The 21,977-nt window shown below is 35.4% G+C and overlaps 1 protein-coding gene across 1 annotated transcript in view; it reads right to left on the bottom strand.

The window, feature by feature from the left end:
* The window catches only part of LOC134528917 (uncharacterized), an 85,772-nt gene extending 67,228 nt beyond the window's left edge, over positions 1-18,544 (bottom strand). Inside the window, exons 1-2 of the mRNA XM_063362584.1 lie at positions 18,483-18,544; positions 16,215-16,392 (exon numbers count right to left, since the gene is read on the bottom strand). Of these exons, the coding sequence (XP_063218654.1) occupies positions 16,215-16,392; positions 18,483-18,544 (240 nt within the window). The remainder of the gene's footprint in view (positions 1-16,214; positions 16,393-18,482) is intronic.
* Positions 18,545-21,977: the final 3,433 nt, after the last annotated feature.

Genomic DNA, 21,977 nt, shown 5'->3' with positions numbered 1-21,977 from the left:
AAAATCCAATACTAATAACATTGCTGATCGGGGCAAGTTGACTGGGGCAAGATGACGACTCGTCATCTTGCCCCAAGTGCTTTATACGGTTTTTGTGGTATCCACATACAACTCTTTTATAACTTTTGTTTGATTTTCTGAGCTTTATAATCTCATAAGCAAAATGCAAGTGTCATCACAAGCTCACCCATGAAAGCGATTCTGGTTCAGAGGAGAGCTCAGAGGATAGAACAAGAACGTTTGAAGCAACAAAGACAAGAGTCTAGAGAAGCCAAAAAAGGAACTGTTACTAAGAAACTGAAGCTCGATTCTCGAGAAAAATCCAAGAAGCTCCAACTTTCGACAGGCATGACTTCAGCTCAAATATCCGAAGTGCAGTGTCCAGTGTGTGATGAGATTTATGTCAATCCTCCATCAGAAGACTGGATCGAGTGTTGCAAATGCCACACATGGTGGCACGAGGACTGCTCGAACTTTGAAGGAGGAAAATTTGTGTGCGATTATTGTTTATAAAACACCAACTCTGAATTAGTTATGTAAGTTAACTATTAATTGTAATTTTCAACAAACCAAGCCTTTAATAACATGCCTTATATGTAAAAACGCATGTAACAATGTTAAATTAGTTAGTTTACAGTAGTTTGCATTCTAAGAATAAATATGTTTAAACTTGTGTCAAAAATGTCATCTTACCCCGTAGTCAAAGTCATCTTGCCCCGGTAACGGGGCAAGATGGCACATTTGCATTATATTTTTAAAAGGGCAGAATTTTTGAGATAATATAGAAATATAGATTTTTTTCATGTAGTTACACCACGACAAAAGACTATTCTAATAGTGTCTGGAAAGAAGGAAATCGTATTTCCAAAATTAAAATTATAAAAAATGGTGAACTCTTAACATCGCCAACTTGCCCCGTCCTCCCCTACTTCGGCTGCCCTAATTTGTCAAGAATTTCGGTAATGTTCGGATTAGGAAGGCGTTTCCTATAGTTAAGACATTCAGTCCTTGTAAGTCCACAACGATCCTCCATTTTTTTTACCTGAAGCATCCCGTTTTTTTATACTACCAAAATCGGCGCGTTCCATGCTCTTCGGCTGGGTACCACGATTCCGTCTTTAATCATTTCCAACTCCTATTTACGAACTTCTCCCTTATTCGTATTGGGAATACGATAAGGGCGAAAGTTTACTGGCTTCATGCTCTCTATGGTAGGAAGGGTGTGTTCTACTGTCGGAGAATGTAATTTATCTTCTTTCAAATGAAATGTGTCAGCATACTTGAAACAACAATTTTCCATTTTTCTCCTTTCTTCAACACTTACATGATTTAATTGCAGCATCGATCTCAATGTTTTAAGACCATTAGTCAGGTCATCCCTATTTTTTTTAACTACTTTACCGTGTCTATTGCTTGTAGGGTTACTGTGGGGGTGGACAGGGAAACTGCCTCGTCTATACTGTTTAGTATGCTACAAATACAAGCCCCATTCCGGGCTAACGTTAAACCATTGGCCAAAAATACCCCTTTTCGCAATTCCATTTTTCTACTACCCCTTCTCCTGTCATTGATACGTGCCGGCATTGTAAATTTACATCTGGCGGGAAAAGTAATTTTGTCAGTTGGTGTTATCACATCCGGATTTTTGTCATATCAAGCTCTATCCATAGCTTATATAATACAATTTTCTTTTGTTGGTGGTTTATGATGGCTTGTTAGAAATGTAAAAAATTATTTCCTAACATACCTGTGTATGGACAAAGTTTGACAACATGAAACTTAAAATAAATTTATTTTTCTCCTAATCTTAATGCAACTTTTAACGTGCACTATTCCTTGTAGCGTACGTTGATGTCGCCCATTGACCCTACTCTTATCGCGTCCGTCTAGACAATTGAATAAAATTCAACTTATCTCTGAGCCTGTGTCTACCAACATTTTCTTATCAGCTGTGGATCTTACACAGTCCAGTGGTATCTCAACTAAACACAATGCTCTCGCCCGGGATTCGGCACCTGGTCAATTACTAACGCAGCCTAACTGGTTTGTTTTTATAACTCTCTAGAAGATCATTGGCTGCTTATAACACTTCCTTATTCGCCCATACGGTTTCTTATCACCTATCTGTTGGTGCCACTGCTGCAGGCAAAAACGCCTTACGTGCCCGGCGTGACTACATTGGTAACATATAATGTTCGTGTTTACCTGTCGTTCCATTTTAATATCTCGTTTCAGGAAACACCTATCAGTAGTATGCCTCAGCTTATTGCAGTTAGTACACCTGATTGAGGGGCGGTAGTCCCTAACTTCCGTATTATTCCATGTTCTACTCTTAACCTTAACACGTTGTGAATTTATATTACTTAAGAGCAACTTCTATTGCATCTCCCAAGCTTCGAACACTAGTCACCTTACCGATATATATATTACCCGAATTTTCTCTTCACTTAAGCCTTGCACAAAACTAGCTTTAACTAAATGATCAATTAATGCTTGGGCTCCTGATAATTCTGTCTGTTACGACTCGTGCTGCGGCTTCCTTTAACTGTGACGTCATGGAGTCTAGTCTTCCCCCCCCCCCCCCCTCAGCTACTTGTTCATTTCTACCCTGACGTGCTTTGAAAAGTGTGCAAGCATAATAATCAAGTGTTCTCCTAACAGCATTTTTTTCTTCCAAAACATCACGTACTCCATCCCATGAATCAATTGTAGTGCGCGCCAGCAGTTTTGTTTTTGCGTTACCGGTAATTTTAGCTTTCACAAATTCAAGCAGTTTGTCATGTTCGTTCGGGTTTACCAGATCAAAGGCTGCCTCGACAGTATCTATAAATTACTTCAGCTTTTCTTTATTTCCTGAAAATATCCCTGCAAATAATTTAAGGGCTTCTGATAGGCTACAAAAATTATCGACAACCTCTCTCTCCTGGTGGGCTATTTTACTTATTAGATCATTAAATACAACTTCACAAAATATAAGCACTTTTAATACTTCCAACAGTGACTTACTTGTTTCTGCAACCCTTTGTAAGGACCAACGGGATCGAGTGTGACTGACCTGCCCAATAATATTTGCGTTCTTCCTTCTCTTCTCTTCCTTCTATTCTTCTTGCTTCGTTTTTCGTTTCTTCTTTCTTTTTGCTTGGTTTCTTCTTTTGTTCTTGCTTCGTTCTTCGTTTATTCTTTCTTCTTGCTTAGTTTCTTCTTTCTTTCTCGAACTTAGACGATGTCTGGAAGCTCGGCACCTGTCGTCCTCTGGATGTGACGCTTCGTCTCGCTGGTGGTCAGCTACTCTGCACCTCCGTCGCTCCGGCGTAGATCACCGCTCACGTAGATCACTGCTACGGCGTAAAACACCACTCCCGTAGACCACTGCTTCTGTAGACGATTACCTCGTCAGACGTGCTGAGTTCTCGGCTCGGCCCGATGACTGTGACAGCAGACTTATCTTTGCAAGTCGCTTAGGCCCTCTTTGCATATGAAACGTAGATTTATACAATTCGCAGCGAAGTGACATGTTGAAATAATTAGGGGGAAGTAACATGTCCCAACAATATTTGAAAAATAAGGTTGTTACTAGTTTTAAGTTCAATAAAATTATTTAGCCACAGTGACAAAATTCGCGGCGGTTTTGAAACGTCATTAAATTAGACATAATTCAGATGCTCAGTATTCCCATTTAATACTTTCTCTTTTATTTACAGTAAAAAAGTTGTTCGGCACCTTCTTCAAAGACTTATAGGCTATCAAAGATCCACGATTTTTTTCATGGATTTAGTTTACTCCAGGCTAGACTCAACTTGGCTTTATATAATAAATCCGTTTTCATTGATCATTCATCGATAAATCACACCCTTTGGCGGGTTGCACGTGATTGAGTAATCCCTTCTTATTTTTGTTCACTATTGGCTCAGGGTATTCAAGGGGGTGTCCAATAATCAACATGAGGTAGATGTAAATGTGTTTCAAGTCTATATTGTTATCTAAAGAATCCGCGAAATACTCGTGGCCCTACGTATACTAAGCTTGTGAAGCACTTTAGACCATAAGGGGTATAGAGTTTTTCTACTTATTTGGTCGTGATGAACTTGCAGCCAAAGTTTGTCGGTCAAATTTAGTCTCACCCTGTACAGGTAGATTACAAAATTATAAATTATATTTTTAAAAAATATGTATGTGATAATATCACGGCTTTACATCAGTGTGTGCTGACAAATTGCTCTGCAAATTATAAGACGGTTACCTTTTAATATTTCTTTGTTAAACGAGTCTGAAAGCAGACCGTAAAAATTACGTCGCGTGGTGTATGTGGCCGCAGGCCGCCATTTTGTCACCACTTGCTTATGTTACTGAATTTTCAGTGTAATAATGATTACGTAGCCTTAAAATTAGCACTTGTTTTTATTTCCCGAGGCTAAATAAAAAAATTTTTACTAACAAGCTCATTCGAGGAACATAAAAGGAAAATTAGGGGTTAGGAATGGTCGGTTGAAAACTTTGGAAGTAAGTGTATGTAAGTTATGCCCATCTATCGCTAGTTAACTTATGTTTACAGAATATTCCAATTGGCCATAGAATCTAAACGTTTATTATGCGGGTGTCAATGAATCAATAGTTTTCTCGAAAATATAAGAATGACGATGAAGAAGAAAAATATTTCTCGGGGTTTATAATGCGATATTACTTTCGCGATAACCTGTGATTGTTTACGTTCTTTTGATACCACCAAAAGTTAAGGATGATTTTGTCTTCAGTGCTTTTATGTTTACTGAAGTATGACTTTGATACTTCTTGACTTAAAATGTAATCAGTGGAACCTATAATTAAGTGCGATTAATATGAATGAAAAATGAGGTTAGAATAAATGTTTTTTTTTCATTTTGTACACGCGAAAATGTAAATATTGTTACGATAATTACAAAGTGTTCTAGCAGGTCATATACCAATTTGGAATTAGGTAAATAAAATATTTGCTGTCCTATTGGTACAAAAGTTTAAAAATACTTAAGATAAATTTAAAATGTTAAGTATTTTCTACACTGTGGATATTCAGTCAACATAAAAATTGTAAAGTCTGGACCTACTTTAATGATGTTAATTTTTCCACCAGATTATCATTGGCTAAGAACATAATAAAGAATGTATCTGAATTCGACCGACAAAAAAGTTTCATCCCGATAAAATAAGTTAAAAAAATATCCACGGCCTATGATCTAAAATGCTTCTCAAGGCTATTAAGTAGAGACCAGTAAAATTAACAGATTGATTTCTTCATACGCTAAAATTCAAATACATGTGCCTTTAAGCTGCTTTTTCTATTGGCTCACTATGGGCCCTCAACCAAACCAGTGTCGAATCACTAGCAAAACAGTTAAGACTACTAACATGTCAGTAGCCAATGAACTGGCGTTATTTGCCTGAGTATACAAATGACTGTGTATTTTATTCTGAAGGTCTTCGAAACCACGAATTTTTCTAGTCCCTACTGATAAATCTTTGCAGTCGGGGCTGAATCACATTTTTATTGCAAATGATAGGAACATATTTTTGTTAGAACATTAAACGTCATAGTGATGTTTAATTGAAAAAAGTTATACAATCACAGAGAAGTTTTTCGCTGTTGCAAAATTATTTCATTGAAATTAATGCCAGCAACAACTTTAATTTCCACAAATTTTTCTGACTTGCTACTACCCCCAGTTATTTCAATGAAATTATTTTTGCTACAGACACAAAATTCGTGGTAGTTGTAAAACTCCGTTCAAAAATCATAATCCAAACCCTCGGTATTCTATCTTAAATATTTTCTCTAGTATTTACAGTAAAAATTGTTTTTACAGTACCAACTTGAAAGACGTAATTATTTCATACTTGGGAAGCACTTTAGACTATTAAGTCGAATAAATGTTTTTCTACTTATTTATTGGAGATGAACTTGCAGCTAAAGTGTGTCGATCGAATTCAGACTCACTCTATATCCTATAGTAACAAATAATCTAATCTTATAAATAATGGTAATTGTTTCAATAACCCTTTCGGGGACACAACCACACAACATTTATGTAGAAAACAATGTTTAGGTTCCGAAATTAACGTTACGTAGGTTTCATGACAGTAAATTTTTTTAATTATCAATAACGCTTCTTCTGCAATTTATATTTTTTTTTATATTCTAGTTTTAAGTAAATGTGTTTCAATATTTTTATCATTTGTTTTTATGTTTCACAAATCATTGGGCCTTAAATATTTATTTGGATATATTTAGGAGTTTTTTGCAGATTTTTTCAGCTATTCATAAGTATTTTAGCTTTATTAATAAAAATTTTAATTTAATACAAAAACTGTTTATTGTTTTATGTAACGCAATATAAACAAGAGACTACAATTAAAACACATAATATATATTTGTTTGTTTGCATAGGCTTTATGCTTCGTTATCAGTGAGTTCAATAAAGATACACACAAAGCAAATACAATGCATGGAAATACTTTATACCTATAGGAATTGGTTATGTCAGTTTATTATTAAAAACCTAGCATTTGAATAAAGTGATTTTTTTCACTGCAATTATCTTAACAGACGTAATTTAATAAAAATTTTAAAATAATATTTTATGGTTAAAAATAAATACTTAACACCTAACTTAACCTTACGTCACGGTAAGAATAAATCGGAATCCATTGCGTAGTTTATAAATGTAAACTCGTACGCTGACTCCAACTCAAGTACTGCTCCATATTCTTTCAAAGAAACTATACCTACATTAACACAGAGAAGCGGTAAAAAGTTAAAGATTAATATTTTGTAGATTTTTTCTTCTACTTCTCAAGAGGTATTTCGGGTGAAATTAATAGAGAGTCTTCTACGCAAATTGTATCTGTTGTTTCTTTGTGAACCTGTCAAAGGACTATTGAAGATACAGTTATATTGTTATTTTTATTGCTTTCGAGAATTTTCTTGTCAATAAGAACGAGAAACGTATAAATTACACGGATACGTTGAAACGCACTTAGAATTGTATCACTTCTGCTGCATGAACAAGACGAGTCTAAAATAAATTGAAAAAAAAAAATTCTGCTGCAGGTTCATCACGACAAAATAAGTAGAAAACATATGTACGGTTTATAGTTTAAAGTGATTACCTAGGCTTACGTGTGTGTGTGGTGTGTGTGGTGTGTGTGTGTGGTCTGTGTGTTGCAATAGTGGTGTGTGTTGTGTTGTGTTGTGTGTGTGTGTGTGTGGTGTGTGTGTGGGGTGGTATACGTAAGGATGGTATACATCTTTGAAGTTGGAGTTGAACAACATATTTATATTTGAGGTACGGAAATTTCGCGGATTTATTTGGTCTCAAGCTAGAATGTAAATCATCATTCTCTTGCACTGTGGTAATCATTGGATGGCAGTTATTTGGACACGCCTCTTTGCGACCGTGAGTCAACGATGCCAAGCTAGAAGAGAAGTAAGCGAATCAGGTTAGTGTTGATTGAAGATAATAAAATGGTTCTTACTAAGAAGTCAGTTAATGTAGAAGCAAACTTTGGCAGAGCAAATATAAGTCTTTGAATTTTAGTCTGAAGCCAAACGAATTCGCGAAATTTCCAAGTCACTACTTATCGTAAGTAATAGAGAAAGTATTTAAGATGGAACAATGAGCACCTGGATAGTGTTTAATTTAATATATTTCTACAACCATTGCAAAACTTATCGGTGTCAACAAATTATTTTATTTTAACTATGGGTTACTTAAAAGTTCCAAAAATATATGAATAATAAAAGTATTACTCCGAATTATTTCAAGGAAGTGATGTTAAGACAGCTATAAGTTTTGTTGTGGGTATAACTTTATTCAGTTACACATAATACAAAAACTCCGTGTTCTATCTCAAATACTTTCTTTATAATTTACAATAAAAATGTTGTTAAATTCCAACATTTAAGATGTATACCAGCCTATGTAAGTACTTTAGACCTATTTTGTCATAATGAACCTGCAACCTAAGTTTGTCCGTCAAATTGAGACTCATACTGTAAAAGTGTAAAGTCACTAAGTTCGCCTCTCTTGTTTAAGTTGTACACCTGACGTGGCTTCAATTGTAATAACATTTAGGGTATTTCAAATTTTGTTGAAAAATACATAATTATCCCGTAGAAGAAACCTTTATTTAATATTTAAAAGAAGCCTATGTTTGCCTATGTTGGGCTGTTCATTTCAAGTTTGTAAAAATAAATAGTTTCTATTTTTAAATCTACTCAAAAAAGAAAAGTTCTAAGTAACTATTATGCGTTAAAAAATTCCTAATATATTACAAATGACTATTTCAATTAAAATATTCTGTTTTAACTTAGATGATAATTCACCAACAGATATAGTAACTGGGCTCAACCATATTATATATTTATGTCTAAAAAAACAGGTGTTAGTTGGTCAATTTTTTTTCACTACACATTAGACAAGTATGTGTATCTTGACAAAATATATTTATGTAACTGGGTCACCGAATATTTGGTTGAATCAATTTTTTCGATCAGGAGGCAAATTTTCTCCCGCGTTTAGTCAATAAAATGTCCATAAACATTCCTTGTATTAAATATACACACTATCAAAACATTTAACCTATATAAAACACATCCGTTTTTACTTTAGACAGTTACAAGCCCTGCTTCAACTTTCAAACAGCCTGGCATTGTTTAAATGCTACGCACGCAAAATGTAATGCGGTCGCTTGCATAAACAAGTCCGAGCAACAAAAAAGAGACAGAGCTTCTTTTTTCCGCTCGCTCGAAATTTGCTAACGTTTTCTTTTCCTTGTCTTTTATACCAGCACAAAGACGTTGCTTACACCATATTCTTTATATATAGGTACTATAAAAAAATTTGCAGACTGATGTGTCCAAGGGTGTTTTAGCGTTATTGTTACCCAAATTGTAGATATCCACGTGCTTAAATAATTTAAACTAAGCACTTGAAAGAACACCCAGTTTTTAGGAACGTAAGAAGATTGTGAAGAATGAAGTCATTATAAAAATTGATTTACATAGCATAATGTAGATATGGCTTTTTTTTAGTTTTTGGTATTATTGCGGATTCAATTCTCTTTCTGCTATAAACATATTTTACCAGCATACACCAAAAATTAAAGTTCCTGTGAAAGGAATGCAAATAGTAACTACGTTTTCTTTGCAAATTATGAAATTTCTTCCTCTTAAAATATTTTATAGTGCCCAATATTTTGCAAAATCATTGACGACATGATGTTTATTTGGTTACATATTACTATAGAAAAGTATTTGATAAACTGAGTGTATTTTCTATTCGAAACATTTAAAGGAATCATTTTTTAAAAAGGTCTGGACGTTACAAGTTCCACAACATGGGTCACACCACAGCCTTATAAGTAACTTAAAGATGCACAATGCCAAGCTGAAAGTCAACTTACACAAAATAATAAGCTTCATTTTAGCTTACACACACAAATCCACAAACATTATTGTAGTTAGGTCATAATTAGCGACCTGAAGAATTCGAGTTATTATTCGAAGCCACGATAGACTTAAAACCAATATCTACACGTTTTAATGACGTTCTCATTGTATCGTGGGTAGCTCAACACGTTCCGAAAGCAAGAAACCAATAACAACATTAAAAGTTTCAAACGACCTTATCATAACAAACCAGCAGCAATAGAATAGCAGACAGCTAATTTTTTTTATGTAGGAGTGGAGTACCAGAAAATACCGTGAATGATGTCAGTTATTGCCCAAATCGTTCCCAGAACAAGTTCCACAAAGTTTTTCGAGTTACATATAGTTCAAGAACTTTTCTCACAAACACAATCAAACGCAATTCAGTTAAGCTCACATCATCAGCCAGATATATAACATCATACTTACGTTAATGAAGAGGTTCCAAAATAATCCATTCTGTTGGTATATAGGCTATGTCGATATAAATGCTAGCGACTCAAAGTGTTTGAAATCGGGATTGAAGTAAATTTTATAAAATGGAAATGAAGAGCGCTAATACAGTAATTTGAATCGTGGAACTCACAAAATGGTCTCTAAAACTGTATATCCCATTAAGTTCTTCAACCAAATATCTCTCAAGAGTAAATAATCTAAGAATAATAAACTGATTATTTTGATAATGCTAGTAATTAATTTTAAGTATACATCACTATTTATTTCTTCAATTCTGTGACTTTTCCTAATTTTGTAATTCGTTGGAAAATGTAAAAATAAATAGCCACAAAGATAATTTGTTCCGTTTTATGAGCTGAAATAATTATTAAACTACAACAAATCAAAAAAAAAATTAGGTACATTATAAAATATAGTAAGGAAATACGTTTTAATTCGTTTACCAATTTTATTTCTCTTTCAGGAAATTAGTGGCAGATTTTATTTGTGTAGGATAATAGGCCTAATGCCAAATAAATTCTTATGAAAGGAAATATATTCAAAAATTGTGTTTCTTTTTAATTTGTCCTCTAATTGCCTTCGTGCAATCTACAGAAATATTACGTCATGAACATTTGTTGTACAGAACATTTGTTGTACAGTTATAGAAATTTTAGTATATGGATGTACTTTATTTACAACGAATATTGATTGAACACCACTATATGCAAATAGAATAGGCATTTATAGGCCTGTACATACATATATGCATTTTGCGTTAAAAAAGTGACTATAACCTATAATGCAAGGTATAAAATTTAATTCGCCAACTTTGGTTACCTATACGGGATAATGAACTATTCATAATTTATGGAAATTTTGCGTTCAGATGATATTATAAAGATCTGATTAATACATAAATAATAAAACCTTATTTAGGCCTATTAATCGTAATGTGGTATACATTTATTCCTAAACATGCCCTATTTAAAACCTTACATATAAATACAATTATTTTTTAATGAACCTAAATAAAATATTATTTCAAGCAGTACAAATAGCCTATAAAAATTCGTTAAAAAACTTTTTTTTACATGGGCGTTTAGAGTCTGATGGGCAAATTGTTCCATAGTTCCATCCAACTCAAAAGCCTTCACAAAATGTATCATGTAAAAAACGAGAGCAAACCCGAAAGGGCATCAATGTCTGACCACGCCTACAGGTTAGGATCTATATTATTTTATTGAAGTCAATTTGAAAAGTGACTTGATTGATACATACCCAGAAATTGTGACAAAAAAACTCATTTAAAAATTGTCACTTTTTTGGCATAATGCATTGCTTAGGTCTGTCATGATAATCTCATTGGAAGCATAACAAATTTAAGCCATAGAGACTTACATGTATTAGGGAGTAGGCATATGAACTGACTTTATATAACCTAAGTGTACATGCTGCAACACATAGGCAATGTAATTGATGACATATTTTTGTTATATTTTATTTAGAACCTATTTGAATATATTGGCTAACTACTGTATTGTTAACGGCAAAGTATCGAAATATTTAATCCATTTAATGAACTTACTTATAAATTAAAAACTCCTAGTTTGTGTCTCCAATATTCACCTGGATAATGCGCATGGGCACATCATGCATAAGAAGCATCATTTTTGTTACTGGCACGACGCTGATGTATGCAGATGAGCAAGTATATGAAATATACATTTTTCTAAAGAAGTTCTTATAAACAATTAGCAATATATCTTCCTGTAAAGCTGTTGATATCTGTGTATCAAAAACACCAAAGTATCGTCTGTGTTTCGTGGTTGGTGAAGATTCTTTCAGACACATGCATAGCCTACCTGTCGGAACACAAATTACAGCAATTTTGTGCAGAAATAAACCTGTCCTCAATGGCCCGGCCAAATAAAGGCAATGGATTCCCTTACGTAAGGCTGCCATTTACAATGAAGAAATTGTTGTCACGTGCATTATGTAGATTTGTGCAGTCTAAAAAGCATAAAGATTTTTCCGAAAAAACCAACCCCTAATAATCATTCAATTTTTTTTCAAGTTTCGTTTTAAGTTTATAGTTTTGATTTTAATGTAGGGCCTATGTTTACATTATGTGTGTATGAACTGGAAAAATTTACATGTTCAATGACCTCAGGAATAAATACCAAAGTACTTTGCGTATTTGGGCACCTGTCACCTGTTGATTAGCTCATGACTTGTGATACATCTAAACTCATGTGGCTCGGTAATTTTTTTTTTCCAAATAAAATCCGGGCTGATCGCAGAAGAAGCGAAAAATTTTAACAAGTTTGAATTTTATCCTATTACAAAATTAAACCACGCAATTTTCTGGTTTCTGCCTTTACGAATGCTTGGGTGAACATATTTTTATTGCATTGAGCTATTTAATGTGTAGGTGCAGATCATTTTTGCGGGGAAAAATCAGAACGCTCGGTAGACTGCAATAAGTTATGCCTGCGCCAGAGTTTCCTCATTGCAACTGGCGACCGTCTGAGAGAGAAGCCACTGCCTTATTTTACTGAGCCATTCATGACGCGTTTTCTTCCGCGCTGGATCACTGTGATTGGTGTTCTCATAGAAGACATGACATGAAAGAAACTCATCAAATCACGAAACACAGACGATTCTACAGTGCTTTATTCTCAGCTAGTCTCGAAATCTTTTCGCGCAATAAACATGACGCTGTTAATTATTAGGGGCAGGCATTTTACGCGAATAAATCTGAATGCCTATTAGACTGCAACAAGGTACACCAACACCAGCGGTTTCATTCTTGTGATTGGTGGCCGTCTGCGAGAGAAGTCGTTGCCTTGTTTGACCGGGCCACTCAGGACGCATTCGCTTCTGCACTGAATTATTGTGATTGGTGTTGTGACAATCGACGTGGAACTGAAATAAACTCACCCAATCACGAAACACAGACGATGCTACAGTGTTTTAATTTTCAGCTAGTCGAGGAATCTTTTCGCGAAATATGCATGCCCCTAGCTATTATTTGCATTTAAATATTTGTGTAACTTTTTTTTGCATCGTGTCGGCCGTAGAGTTTTAACCGGACTGTGATCTCCATAACCCACAGGATTAAATGTAATTTTTCGCTCCACACTTCACTTCCCTTCACCTCATCTATGCAGTCGTGTCACTACGGAGTGCTCGTAAACCTCTACTGCACTCGGAGGACTGACTGGGCCTCACCTGTCTCAGTCTCACTAACGCTGCCTGTTTGTGACTGTTCAGGCGTCAGTTGGGCCTGAAGTCTGCCTCGCTGCCGCACGAACACTCGAGGTCCATATGCTATATGCTCCTACCCACTGCAGGACCCTACCATTCCTAGGGACCTTCAAATTTCACGTTTTCAATTACCTCTAGGCTATACTCTATTATCATAGGCATACTAAAGCAAATTTTACCTGTTCATTGGCCGCAGACTTTAAGACGTCTCAACTTTGGGCGCCCTGTTACTCGAAACAACTTATTCTATAAAGGGCTTCTATTTGGCCCAGAGCCTTCCACAATAACAGTGAACCAGTAGCAAAAAAAAGCACAAAGGTATGATTATGAAAATTGTTGACTATCGTGAAATGATAACGCCAAATTTTCCGATCTCAAACCATTCTGAGTTATGTCTAAGGGACCTCTCGGTGGCTGTGGTCGCTATTGACAGGAAATATTCGCGATTTCATTTCAGTCCGGATCAGATTTCATACACGTTTCCTAAGTGCTGCTTTTGCGATAGGTAGAGCCTCGATCATTCCGCGTAATCATTTCCCTCCAGGCTAGACTCAATTTGCCTATCCGTGATCAAGGCCTCTTAGAGTGTCCGTTGGTCGATAACAAGCCCACATTACTTGGCAAGTTACTCGAGATTGGGTAATCACTTATCCTATTGGTTTTTAACACCTACATGTTCGTCGCAGGTGTGTCAAGAGCATTTTCCCATTATATATGTGCTTTAAGTCTGGTTTTCTACACAATTAATCCACGAAAACCTGTGACTCTAGAGAACTGGCAAATGCTAAAACGTTAAATAAAGAAGAACTGAATTTAAGGCACCGCAGTTAAGACATCTCACAAGACAGAAGTTAATAAACAAGTTTTTTTTTTTTCGTAGATTTATTTACGTAGAAGACTCTGAAGACCGTCCTATAGGTAATTGAACCCACGAAACTTCTCCAGAAATGAGTGATCGTTGGGAGTTAGAAAAATTAGTGGGTTCAGTGAATTACAGGCTAGGTTCCACAGTCCAATGTGTACTAATCAAAACATCACATGTTCATTGGCTAGTTTCTTGTGAGACCTTTTCACCGGCTTGTCTCTTGATTCGAAACTTCTCTAGCCAAGGGTTTCTCATTGGCACACAGTTCTTCTCATAAATTATTAGCCAATACCAGACGAAGCACAATGGTAGGCTATAAGTATTTCAATTCTAGCCTATCGCGTATAAATCCGCCAATTTTTCCTGATCGTAGTGATCGCTTGCGCGTCTAACTCTAGTGACGTGGGTCAAAACGGTTCTGATCTCCACTCCATACTCTTCCCCGCCCAGGCATAACACAGTTCAAGAGCAGCGAGTGGTTAGAGCCAGCTACGATCTTGAAGACAATGTCGCCTTGTTTCCGCGGGAAATCACGTGACGCTAAACCCAGCCTTCCCCTGAGTGCCCGACCGATGGCTAAAAGCTTTACCTCGGGTTCTCTTGGCGAATCAAATAAACGCTTCTCCAAACACTAGAGACATGCAAAATTCGCGGATTCATTTCGCGATAGGCTAGCATCAAAACAACTATACCTTCGTACCGCTTCTGCGATTGGCCCACATTTTATCCGGGGAACTGTGAGCCAATGGGAAACACTAAACCAAGAAAGTGCCGAATTACGGACAGCCTAGTTGAGACGTCTCACGCGTCAGTAGCCAATGAACAGGTGTCATTTCCGCGATTATTTAAAGGACTGTGGAGTCTATCCTAGAGGTCAATGAATCCGCGAATTTTGCAGGTCTCTACCAATCACTATAAAAAAAAGAACACATAACAAAACGCTCAGACGTTTAAACTGCGGTGTGGTGTAAGAAGAAAAGGTAGGGTGTCGAGTTATGACTGTTATGAGGAGTGTCCGGCCTACTGGTAGAAGCTGCTGAAGTGTTGCAAAGGCGCGCAGGGCTTGTCGGCGACTGTACACTCTTGCATCACTCACCAGGGTCAAGTCACCGCAGCGGAGTCGAGCGACACCGGACCGTAACGACCAATCACGAGCAGGCGACGAGGCAGCGGCTTCGCGCGCGGCGTGCAGTCAAATGTAGAAGTACAGCGGAGAGAAACACGCGGTTTGAAACACTAACGCTGCTTCAACGCCTTGTTGGCATATTCATGAATTTTCATCACTGTATATTTAAAAAAAAAAAAAGGTGTAGGCCTACATCTGTAATTTATCACGACAGAACTCTTTGAATTTTGTGTTTCGACTTGTATTTTGTGACTATGCAGAACTTTTCATTATTCGACCGACAAACTTCGGCTGAAGGTTCTTTATGACAAAATAAGCTGAAAACCTCTATACGACTTATGTTCTGAAGTGCTTCCCAGCACCGGTTTACATTTTTGTAGTTGCTGGTGAACAACATTTTTATTGTAAATAGCTAATAGATAAAGTATTTCAGATGGACCACTTAGAGTCTATTATGTTTAACTGAACGAAGATCTACAAACACAGCAAATTTTTTCGCTGTAGCAAATGATTTCATTGAAAATATTGGAGTAACACCTTTATATTTCACATATTTTGATGACATGTTACAACACCAAATTAATTTTCAGAAATATTTTTTTTGACATCGACAATATTCGCAGTGATTACAGAAATTAAATCAATAAAAAATAATCAAGACTCCCAGTGTTCCATCTTAAATACTACACACACACACATATACACCATGTTCAAATACGTATAGCTACGTACTAAAGTTGGGAAGCACTTTATACAATAAGTCGTATTAATATTTTAACTTATTTTGTAGATATGAACTTGCAGCCAATTATTTCGGTCGAATTCAGACTCAACCTGTTTATATTTAAAAATATTTTTTTTTTTAACACCGGTAAAACTTTACGCAACTGTTCATAGATAACACGTGTGTCATTTTACAGTTTGCAGACAACGTTTAGTGAATACCTGGTGAAACAATTTCCGCTCAAATAAGGAACGCAAATGAAGGTAATGTTCGGTAAAATGAAGCCTCGGGAAGAGTCAGCTGGCGAGTGCGAGCGCGGACGGGACTTACGTACCAGGCGGCGCTGGCGACACTGGCGGCGCTGGCGACACTGGCGACACTGGTGACACTGGCGACACTGGCGACACTGGCGGCGGAGCGCGGTGGCGTGACAGCACGTGACCGCGGCCCGGGCGACAGTGAGCGCCGGCCCCGGCCCGCCGCACGCGCGCCGCGCGTCGACCGTGTTTTGTCTCGCCGCGCCGGCCAATCACAGGGCGGCCCTGCTCACCCCGCCGCTCACCCCTCCTTCGCCGACACCCCTCTCTTCCTCGTGCAAAATGGCGGACCGCACGCCGTAACGCCTGCTTCACACGCGCGAGGGTGATCAGCGGGCCCGCTTTAGTCTGTCACTCTTACACTGCCGTACAGAGCAAATGGCACCTACTGTTGCCAGATTGATACCACCCGGCTTGTTAACATAACAAATCTTATTTTGAATATAATTGTTAATAATTATAAGTTTTAATTTTTTTAATTTTACTGTATTTTGAATTTTTAAGACTATATGTTAATGTATACTGACAATATTATTCTAAAAAATAAATAAATTCTAAAAACCAATTATTATACCACAGAAGTAAATATTTGTAGCTTTCCATCATAATTAGGCTAATAACAAGGCATTCAATAAAATTTTCTGTTATGCTTAAAAGAGAAAAAAAAATTAATATCAAATATAATAAAAAAATTGTTGACAAATAAATTTGAAATCAAATGGCGTCATTCAATTATGACTCCTTAGAAATAACAGTTTTTATAGACATAATCAGATTATGCTCTCGATGAAATACGACAGAAACAAATTTTCCAAAATTTTCATTACAAATTTTACTTTACAAAATATGTTTCAGACATATTTAAATAAAATTTAGTGCATGACAACGTTGTGTCGAAAACCTTTTTTGTCTGGAAACAGAGCACACCGAAACAAGGCAACGCTAACGGCAGAAATCGTGCGTTGGAAAGAGAGAGTAATTGCCCAAATAAATGAACACTGAAACCTAAGGATTGGACGCCCATTAGTTGCCACGTTGACTGTGATCCATCCATCATGCCGCGCTGAACTTGCCCGCACACGCCTGTACAGCTCACGTTCAAAACAAAGGCGTACGCAGGACTTCATTTCTGGGGAAGGGGACAGAAAATTTGAAACAAAGTAATCTGATAAATGTAGGCTATTTAATTTCATTAAGGAAAATAAATTTATATGAATACCTTAAATAACATCCAAAATTTCCTTCAAATTTTACAACTACTGCTCCATCTTTTGTATATACAAGTAAGCTTTGTTTTATGAATTTTATGTTGTAAATAATATTAGTTTAAAGTTTATAGTAAACGAGAAAAATATAAAAACAGAAAAAAAGTGTGAACGGCTCACTGAAGGAAACCGGTCTCCAACACTGGGCCAGGCAGTTACTATGAATTATCCGCACTGTGAAAGCTATTTTAACGCATACAAGGTCAGTAACAGTAATGTGCACACACATATGTAGGTACTTAGCGCTACTTCTGGGCCCATTGACTACAATAACACCCGATAAAATGCCATTTGATTTTAGTAATATTTGTTAATGAATAATGAAAGACTATATATAATTAATTCCCCACTACTAGTGAATTAAATGCAAGGTCATGATCATAAAAACACATTCTCAAATGTTAAAATTTAGCTAATTAATATACTTATTTCAACTATGAATATCGAGTAATTTCAAAGGTTATAGAAAATGTGTCATTTCACACAGTGTAGTCAAAAATTTCACTGAAAAATGCTTCAGCCCTTTTTCCAATACTAGGACACTTTTCATGCACCCATTCCTTGCACGATAAACACTGGATCATGTCTTCCTTGATGTCCTCAGAAGAGATTATTGGGAACCATGAATCGTGACTAGAAACCTTCAAAAAATGCTTCACATTTTCCTGTTTGAAGCCCTTAGCGCGAGCAAAAGAAGTTTAATCTGACTGTCGTAAACTGAGTTCGGGGTGTCTCTTCATAAAAGAATAGTACAATTTTTGCTTACCATTTTCTGTTCTGTGCTAAACCTACGCGCTATTTCATTCTTCTCCGCGACTTCAAACGCCAGAACACACAGCTCTGTGCTTGCAATGTCAAACATGCACTGCTCAAGTTTGAGCACATGTGAAACGAGTTCTTATTCCACTTCCGCAGGTAGACCAGAATTACTGCTTGTAATTTGTAATTTGTTTATCTTCGACAGTGAGACTATTGTTCCTTGCCAAATGTCTCTTCAGTGTTGCCCTTGGTATACCGTACGTCCCGGCAGACTCATTCACACTCATGTCACCATTCCGGGCTGCAGCTTTAGCGCGACCCATTTCGGCCTCTTCTCACTGACTGTATTATCACCTACTGCCATCTGTAATAGAAAATATATTAGTATATATAATAAGCCTAGCTATACAACACCTCAGTAACAATAATATTATATCCACAAAGTATTCATGCTTTATCTGGCACAAAATATTTGTTAGAAACGAGAGTGCATGACACATTGATGGAAAACTACGCATGGCTCATCCATGACAACTCGCCATGCTCTGCTTAACACAGCCCTGACTCCTTTCATCTGACATTTTTTAATCTATGTACGGTAAAATAACTGGAATACAACATGCTTTCAGTTAAAATAAGTGAACATTTCCCTGGTAATTTTCTTTCAGCCACACTAATAAGTTACAATATAATTGATTAAATCTCACATTCGCTCACACGTGCTGCATGACTGCATGGAATCAAATACCGTAGAAGACAATATAGGAAACTCAGGCGTGTTAACATGGGCGAAGCATGAAGCATGAAGCTTCTAAAGCGCTCCTAGCGACGTAAGCTGAAAACATACGCGCTAAATTAAGATATTTGTACTTTGTAGTGGTTGATTTAGGCAAAGTTTTTCTCTAAATTCTGAAAAACCTGATCTTGTAATGAAAATAATACTGTTCTATATTTTTAAAAAATACTTAAACGTTGTGAAAAAATGTAGACTGTTGGTGCTTGAAAATCATCAGAAACACTTAAAATTCTTGTAAAAAAATTGACTTGATTTCACATATTCTACCTATATTAGTCTACAGATGAACTCAGGCACCTCAGATTTTAATAAGGGAGTGCAATATTAAGCATAAATATGTTAGTAATTTCCTAATGGAGGCTCTATTCTGGAAAAATTTAAATTCAGGGGGAAAAAAATATATTTGTTTCCTACTTCTTGTTTCGAAAAATATTTTAATGAAACTAACATAACATTACAGTATTCATACGCAGATTGCCAAACTTATTTTACCATTTGAACGATTTAATATGAATCTAATTGTAGTAACTAACTTAACCTTACCAACAAATCGAACGAGTTTATAACATAGCTAGCGTAACCTAACCAACCATTCAAACAATATAACAGTATTATTAACTATATTACCTAACCAACTATAAACAACCGAAATTATTGATAAAATACTTACATTACAATGATTTCATACTCATATGAATAAAATTGAATCATTTTTATTTTAATAATAAAAGAATAAATACTTGAAATTATACTAGTAATCAGATTTTTAAAATGCAAGAATAATTAACCTTTATTGCCGAAATTGTTGTTGTAATAAGCAATGAAAACCACATTAACTTTTCACTTCACTTTATAAACAGTCGATGAAACAGTTCACGTGTAGATGACTTGTAATTAATTTTAAAAACTGGCGTTTAGCTATAAAGTTTAAATATAATTATGAACAAGTTTTCATATAAATAAACTGTAATCAAATATCTATCATAAATTATATGAATCACCATAATGTTTTAGTCAATTGTAACATAACCTATTATTACTGCACTCGCCGACAGATGTTACTTTTTTTAATAATAAAAGAATAAATACTTTAAATTATACTAGTATTCAGATTTTTTAAATGAAAGAATAATTAACCTTTATTGCCGAAATTATTGTTGTTGTTGTTGTAATAAGCAATGAAAACCACATTTACTTTTCGTTTAAATATAATTATGAACAAGTTTTCAAATAAATAAACTGTAATCAAATATCTAACATAACCTATTATTACTGCACTCGCCGACAGATGCTACTTTTTTTAATAATAAAAGAATAAATACTTGAAATTATACAAGTAATCATATTTTTAAAATGCAAGAATAATTAATATTTATTGCCGAAATTGTTTTTCTAATAAGCAATGAAAACCACATTGACTTTTAACTTCACTTCCCATACAGCACAAAATGTTACAGATATGTTTCAGAAATATAACTTTTGAAACATTGTAACATGTTTGAAACATTTCGCAACCTACCTGAAACATCTCGGATATATTTCAGAAACGTCCAAATGTCCGCCCTGTGAAATATTTCAATGAAACCTCCCTGCAACATCAAATGGTAATGTTTCTGAAATGTTTCAATGAAACCTCCCTGCAACATCAAATGGTAATGTTTCTGAAATGTTTCCACTAATGTCCCATCAATATTTCTGAAACATTTAACCGAAATATTTCCATAAATGTTCTGAAATACATATAAAATGTATCATGTGACCCAAAATACCTCTGGAAATTAGGATGACTGAGGGTATATTTATAATTTAAAAGAGTATTGCACTTTAACAGATACCATAATGTTACAGCTGCATTGGTCAGCTAGTTGCAGTGAAGTGCAGTGACTGTGTTCCAATTCATCACAGCATTCCTCTTGATCACTTTTTGCATAATGCCCCTTGACCACACCCTTAGAAAGTGTTAATCGGTGGATTGATATGATCTTGTTCGTATCTTCTTGTTATCGTCAAGTTTTGCTTGTCCATTATAGTAATGTGTCATTTTTTGATTATATAAAATAATAGATATTGTAATATTATTTTGTTTGAAATTATTTTAAAGATGTGCTCTGGTAGGGCATAGAATGTAAATTTTTGTCGTTTTTAATGTAACGATAATTGATTATATTACTTAATAATTTGGCTTGTACAATAATTAAAAATTTACTTATAATTTCTAATGTAATGTTAAAAAGGCCTGCCGACAAAATCCAACAATTCAGGTAAATTAATGAAACCATATTCTCCACCCTACTGAGCTTAATTTATAATTTATATATATATATATATATATATATATATATATATATATGAACCAAGTTAAAGAAATAATTTAATTAATAAAGACATCAGATGTTTTCCCAGGTCAGCGTACCAGACTTGCCTAACATTAATTTTACAAACTATTTTATTATTCTAAAAACAAATTATGGTTATAAAAGTAAAATTTAAATAAGTCTTCAGTATGCTTGCAAAGTGAATGAAACTTACATGAATGTAATAGGTAGCCCAGCATTGGTGTCCATGGTTCCTGTCCATTGCATTTTATTTTAATGGGGAATTTGAATGTGATATAGTGGCAGGCAGGCATGCATCTACATCAGTACATGGGGAAAAAGGGACAAGCTAATGCACAAAGGTTCCATTATTAAATACAATGACAATGTCATCTTGTAATGAATAAATTAAATTGAGGCTCCCCAAGCTATCTGGATGTGATCTCCTTATGCTCAGCACAGAAAGTATGCTAATATTTACTTAATCCATAACAACCAAACCCCACTTGCATAGGAGACATGATTACTGAGAATTTTAAAATATAATTTTCACAACCCAATGTGTTATGGCCACTTCAAGTTTGTTTTTGAGTATCATAAATGAGCACTTGTCCATCGATGTCTTTATCTGTATTTGAACAATGT

Source organism: Bacillus rossius, chromosome 2 (assembly GCF_032445375.1).
Source record: "Bacillus rossius redtenbacheri isolate Brsri chromosome 2, Brsri_v3, whole genome shotgun sequence".
Lineage (NCBI taxonomy): Eukaryota > Metazoa > Arthropoda > Insecta > Phasmatodea > Bacillidae > Bacillus > Bacillus rossius.
Note: the sequence above shows the minus strand (reverse complement) of the source record. Positions and strands in the feature narration are given on the sequence as shown.